Below are 6,877 nucleotides of genomic sequence, written 5' to 3'. Positions count from 1 at the left end.
GTTGTAGGTTAATGTGCTGGACTGCAAAATCAGTATGAGCCTCAAGGTCAGCAGTTAAAGCTCACCAGCCATTCCTCGGGACCCCTATATAGGGTCGCTATGGGTCAGAACCAACTCTACAGCAGTTAACAACAATAACATTATACACACCAGAGCATATTTGTGTATGTTTTTAAAGATAGGCTCTCTAAACAAGATAAAGACTTGATTCTTGTTATTTGAAACAGTAAATGACTTCCGTGAAGAAATTCTGGCAGTTTAAGGGATGACTATTGTTCAGGAGTTCTATGAGTCAGAATCAATTCAGCAACGGGTTTGTTTCTTGCAGTGTTTAGGGAGGGGTTGTGTTGTCAAAACTGAAAGACGCTTGCTTTTCTTCAGGGTTTTTTTCAATTTTTTTGTTTTAGATTTGCCCTTTCCTGCCCAGAAATCTTGGACTTTATATTTTTTGGTGGTGGTGGTTGCTGCTACTGCTGCTGCTTTTGTTTTGTTTGCTTGTTTCAGATCTCCATCTCTCTCTCCACCCTCAGCTTTTGTAGAAGAGGCAGATGTACAGGGGGTTGTTTAATACTGCATTGTAGGGAAATAGGTGACATTTTGCTTTAATAATCATTTTCTTTCTTTCTTTTTATCCAGGCCTATTTGTAACTGTGTATAAGTATCTAATAAGGAATTGGTCCCAACAAAACTAATAGAATAATTGAAGCAGGTTTGTGTCATCAAGTTCTATCCAAAATTTGAAGGATCCTCCATTGAATTTAAAGAGGGTGTTTATTGAACGAGAGGATGACCTTTCAATTTAATTTCACCATAGAAGACCATTTGAAAGATGAATTGACATGTTTGAGAGATGAAGATTTGACTCTGGGTTCTTCAAAAGAGGCAGCAGTCTCAGAAAGTCATAAAGGAAACCGGGGGGATAGAAAATGTTCTCCCAAACAATTTGACTTGCCTCAGAATCACTTCAGGGAACATATGTCAGTGGAAAATGCAGTTCCCTCTCAAGACCGAGACAGTCCACTCAATGCAGCTGATAGTTCAAATAACCCAGAGCCACATAAAGAGCAACCTTGTGTGAGAGTTGCCAAAGAGCATGCTATGCCTCAAGATTTGAAGAAACTATTAGAAAATAAAGTTGTAGAGACTTTATCAGGTTTCCAGCATGTTAATGTCTCAACATTAAACGTGTTTCCTGGACAAAACATAGTTTCAAAATGCTTTTCTTCTCACTCTGATCTGATTACAGGTGTTTATGAAGGAGGCTTAAAAATCTGGGAATGTACCTTTGATCTTTTGGCTTATTTTGCAAAGGCCAAACTGAACTTTGCTAGAAAAAAAGTGCTGGATCTTGGCTGTGGCTCCGGGTTACTGGGTATAATGGCATTTAAGAGAGGAGCCAAAGAAATTCATTTTCAAGATTACAACAGCTTGGTGATTGATGAAGTAACTGTACCTAATGTGGTGGCTAACTCCACTTTGGAAGAAGAAGAAAATGATAGAAACGAACCAATTATGAAAAGAGGCAGGAAATCAAAACTAGCCCAAGAACTATTTAAATGCCGATTCTTTTCTGGGGAGTGGTCTGAGTTTTGTGGACTTGTACTAAGCAGTGAAAAACCCTTTGTAAAGTATGACCTCATTCTTACCTCAGAAACCATTTACAATCCAGATTATTATAGCAGTTTGCACCAAACATTCTTAAAGCTGCTAGATAAAAATGGACGAGTGCTTTTGGCCAGCAAAGCACATTATTTTGGTGTAGGTGGAGGTGTTCATCTCTTTCAGAAGTTTGTAGAAGAAAGGAATGTATTTGAGACGAGAACCCTCGAAATAATTGATGAAGGACTAAAAAGGATCCTAATTGAACTGACTTTTAAGCATTACAGTTAATGTCCATTGAATGGAATGTGCTAAGTGAAATAAACTGAGATGCCAAAAATTTGTTTTAAGTGTTCAGTTTCTGCTTTGCTCTATTATTTTCTGAAAATAGGTTTGTTTTGTGTATTGAAATAACAGATCAGCTATGTTAACAAGCTTATTCTGAGGCTAAGGAAAAGTGTCCCTGAGCATTTTGATGAAATTCCCTGGAAAATTATTTTGTGGGGAAGTTCTCTATTCTATTATGTTCATTCTATATGGCATCAAAAGAAGCTCTGGTAGCATAGTGGTTACAAATCGGGCTGCTAACCTCAGGGTCAGTGGTTCGAAACTACCAGCTATTCTGCAGGAGAAAGATGAGGCTTTCTGCTCCCATAAAGATTTACAGCCTCAAAAACCATGTGCAGGGTCACTATGAGTCGGAACCGACTCTATGGCACATAACAACAACATATGGCATCAAAGGAAAATTTTCCAAGGAAAAATCTGCATTTTTCAGCTGCTCTGCGGAAAGAGTTGACATGATCTGCTCCTGTAAAGATTTACCCACTTGGAAAATCTAAGGAGAGTTCTACTCTGTTCTGTAGGGTTTATCTGAGTCACAATCAACTGCAGTGGGTTTAACAATTTTTTCCCATATGTTTCCATGCCATGGATTATACTTTTTCTAATGTGTCAGCATTGTCATTTCATTCTATTCTGTTTCTATTGGTTTTAGTTTCCTTTCCCCTTCTTGCCCTCTCACCTTTGTATTTGAGTAAATGCTGACCGTTTGGTCTTATATAGTTAGTGTTTGAGAGAGCACATTGCTTACAGGTGATAGTATTTATTTTATAAGCCAATCTATGATTTGGTTGAGGGGTGACCCACAGAGATAGCTTCGATTCCATTATTCAAAAGTTATCTTAGGGCAATAGTCTCAGGGGTTTTCTAGTCTCTTTCGGTCCAGTAGGTCTGTCCTTTTTAAGGAATTTTAGTTTTGTTCTACATTTTCCTTCCATTCTACGTGAGACCTTCTAATATGCCCCTGTTCAGAACAGTCAGTAGTTGGGCATCATGTAGTTCTGGTCTCAGGTTTTAAGAGGGGGTTTGTGGGGACTACTAGGTCAGTGAATTGATTTCTTTGATCCTTCGATTTCCATCATTCTCTTGCTCTGTATGAGTAGACACCTATAGTTGCATCTTCAATGGCTGCTGACAAACTTTTAAGACCCCAGATACTACTCATCAAACTCAGATGCAGAACATTCTTTGTGAACTGTATTTTGCCAGTTTTCTAAGTTACCCCCTGAGACAATGGTCCTAAGGCTCTTGAATCAGTATACCAATCTTACAGTTACGTGGATATGTCTAGAAAGCCTGTAAAACTGCCCCTTAATGTGAATTGTTATACATGTAGATCTATTCGTATATGCAGCACCCACAAATGTATGCTAAGAAAGGAGCCCTGGTGGAAAAGCAGTTAAAGCACTTAAATATTAACAAAAGGTCAGTGGTACAAATTCACCAGACAATCCACGGAAGAAAGAGGTGGTAGTCTACTTTACAATAAAGATTATGAACTTGGGAACCCTATGAGGCAGTTCTACTCGATTAGGGTTGGAATCAACTGGAAAGTAGTGAATATATGTTAAACACTGGACTGCAAGCCACAAGGTCGATAGTTGGAGCCCACTAGTCACTGCAGGAAAAATGAGACTTTGCTCATGCAAAGATTCACAGCCTCAGAAACCCTATACAGGGTCACTGAGTTGGAACCAACTCCACGGCACTTAACAACATTGGGCAAAATATTGAATGATGCAGAAAGGATCAAAAGAAGATGGAAAGAATGCACAGAGTCCCTGTATCAATAAGAAATGGTCCATGTTCAACCATATAAACAGGTAGTATATGATCAAGAACCAATGGTACTGAAGGGAGAAGTCCAGTGTACACTGAAGGCATTAGCAACGAACAAGGCTCCAGAAACTGATGGAATACAAATTGAAATCTCTTAACCAACTGATGCAGCAGTGGAGACACTCACTCATCTATGTCAAGAAATTTAGAAGACAGTTACCTGGCCAAATGATTGGACGAGATCCATATTTGTGCCCATTCCAAAGAGAGGTGATAAAACAAAATGTGGAAATCATAGGAAAATACCATTAACATTGCATGCAAGTAAAGTTTGTTGTTGTTGTTGCTAAGTACCGTGGAGTCGGTTCCGACTTATAGCGACCCTGTACAGGGTTTCCGAGGCTATAAATCTTTACGGGAGCAGAATGCCTCATCTTTCTCCTGATGAACAGCTGGTAGTTGTTAGTATGGTGCCTGACTGGGCAGTGTTTCATTCTGTTGTGCATAAGGTTGTTATGAATCAGAACTGACTTGATAGCACAACAATAACAAGTGAACTCATATGATTCTTAAAAGTAGATTCATGGGGGAGGTGGGGCTTAATGGATTAGTGAGACGTAGGGAACAAAGCTCTGCAGCAATAACACAGAATACCAGACAAAGCAAGTTCAGGGGACAGTCCCAAAACTCAGAACTACATATAAAGGAGTATTTAGAAAGTAGAAAGCCCGTGGAATGTGTAGCACAAACAAGAAATGCTGTTTTCTGATCCACGTCAGCCAGCTCCTGGAGTGGCCATCTTGGGCATGAGGGAGTGTGAGAAGGGTCAGAGAAGCTCCCACTTCAGACTTCTGAGGATCCTCTGAGATAAAGGTGCGGAGGACATTTTTTTATCCCCCTTTTCTCTGTTTTTTGGTCTCTCACTGTCTACACACCTCCACTCTGGTGACTAGATGGTGACTAGAGGGAGTGCCTGAGCAAGTGGACACACCCTCCCTGCCCAAAGGTCCTGCTATGCATGCGCACAGATCTTCCAAGCAAAGATTTTGGGGCCCAGAATTGTAGAAGAGGGAGGAGTCACCAGGAACTGCTAAAAACAGAATGCTCTCCCAGAACGGCCAAGCTGGATGAGAAAGAGGCGTTAAAATTTTCCCTTTTCTTTTATGTGATTATAGACAGTAGTATCGAATCTGTTTTTTGTTTTTGTTATTTGCTGTTGTTGTTTTGTTTTTGGTCCCCTTTTACCTTAAGGGGACTCTTTCTCTCCCTACATTACCCAAGAATAGATAGCAATTGTGGTCATATAGCCAAGCTGCAATCACACCCTGTAAAATCCCCCCATCCAGGCAAGAGACAATACACCCAATAGACAGTCAACACCTACTATAGTTATTCTGAGTTTAGTAATAAGAAAAGAGAAGCCCATCTCCTGATCACATTTACCTGAAGGCAATCAGAAACCTTAATAAAATATCAACATACATTCATTTAATTATTGAAGATGACCAAAAAATAATTGTCCATTTTGGCATATGTCCAGAAATAGGTTAGAGTAAGTAACACAAATGAGCTTAAGGTATACTTAGACTTCCCACTGAAAGGAGGGCAGTTTTAGAACTGCCTGAGAAGGAATTCAGGAGAATGATACTGAAATGCACCCATACTCTACACAAAGGGTTTGAGAAAAATAAGGAAAAAGTCAGGAAAGTGCTGTAGGAACAATCAAATAAAATAGATACAGCATTGGAAACAATTCAAAACCTGCAAAAAGAGGTCCAAACAATTAATAATAAAATATGAGAAATGATCAATACACTGAAAGGGCAAAGAAGTAGAATTGACGAGATGGAAGCCAGAACCAGCGAGCTGGAAGACAAATCTCTCAATACATTTAAGATGAAGAGCAAGCAGAAAAAAGGATTAGAAAGTCTAAGATACATGTTGGGCAACATGAAGAAAAATAACTTAAGAATTATTGGCATTCCAGAACAAGAAGAATCACACAAGTCCACAAAAGAGATAGTTGAGCTTCTGGAAGAAAATTTCTCTAACATCTTGAAAAATGAAAAGCTACACATTCAAGAAGCTCAACAAACCTCAGGAAGGATAGATCCCAAAAGAATATCACAAAGACCTATCATAATCAAGCTCTCCAAAATTAAAGACAAGGAGAGAATCCTTGGGAAAAGAGAAGTGTTACTGACAAAAGCAAGCAAATCAGATTAAGCTCTGATCTCTCAGCAGAAACCATGTAGGCAAGAAGGCAATGGGGAAGACATATAGAAAACCCTGAAAGAAAAAAAAAAAAACTGCCAACCAAGAATCCTCTACCCAGGAAAGCTGTCAATCAAATACCAGAGTGTAATAAAAACTTTCCCAGATAAAAGGAAGCTAAGGAATTTTGCCAAAGCCAACCAACCCAGCACTTTAAACCACCTTAAAGGGAGTTCTTTGAACTGAATACCAACAAAAACAGACAACTACCAGATATTGACATACATGTCAGCAGCACCTAGAACTCAGATCATCAGATGGAAGAATCCATAATAGAACAAAACTATATGAACAAATTCAGAGGATCTGGGGGGTCAGTTTATGATGAAAACAATTACAATGTGAAAGAAGGTAAAAACATAGGAACACAGATCCAGGTGGTGAGAAGGTTATGTAGATTTCAGGATAAAACAGAGTGTTCTAAATGGAAGAAAAAGGTAATAGAATATAGGGTAACCTCAAAGAAAACTAATACTTTACAACATACCAAGAAAATGAAAATCCAAAAAGTACATGGGAACATTAAAACTATGAATAAACTGACAAGAAAGGACACAAAAAACATGAACTCAGCACAGGAAGGCATGCAAAACAAAGAAACCAGCAGCACAACAGCAATAAATTCATACCTATAAATAATTACACTAAATGTCAAGGGATTAATTGCATCAGTTAAGAGACAGAGAGTGGTAGAATGAATAAGAAAACAAGATCCTTCAATATGCTCTCGGCAAGAAACAACCTTACACACAAAGACAAAAATAGACTAAAAGTTAAAGGATGGAAAAAATATATACTAAGCTAATTGGAATAAAAAGTGAGCAGGAGTGGCAATACTAACCTCTGAAAAAATAAACTTTAAGGCAAAAACCAGCATAATAGA

General features: G+C 38.7%; 1 protein-coding gene across 1 annotated transcript; it reads left to right on the top strand.

Moving 5' to 3' along the window:
* The first annotated feature begins 786 nt into the window (after nt 1-786).
* METTL18 (methyltransferase like 18) lies at nt 787-1,890 on the top strand. Its single transcript, XM_006872657.1, has one exon. It carries the CDS (start codon nt 787-789, stop codon nt 1,888-1,890), a length of 1,104 nt encoding a protein of 367 aa, XP_006872719.1.
* The last annotated feature ends 4,987 nt before the right edge of the window (nt 1,891-6,877 follow it).

The sequence above is a fragment of the Chrysochloris asiatica genome, unplaced genomic scaffold (genome assembly GCF_000296735.1).
Source record: "Chrysochloris asiatica unplaced genomic scaffold, ChrAsi1.0 scaffold00207, whole genome shotgun sequence".
In the NCBI taxonomy this organism is placed as follows: Eukaryota; Metazoa; Chordata; class Mammalia; order Afrosoricida; family Chrysochloridae; genus Chrysochloris; species Chrysochloris asiatica.
This window is presented reverse-complemented; position numbering and strand designations above follow the sequence as displayed.

Bases quoted from the DNA above. Each gene is read 5' to 3' on its own strand.
- METTL18 (XM_006872657.1), top strand. From the start codon at position 787: ATGACCTTTCAATTTAATTTCACCATAGAAGACCATTTGAAAGATGAA.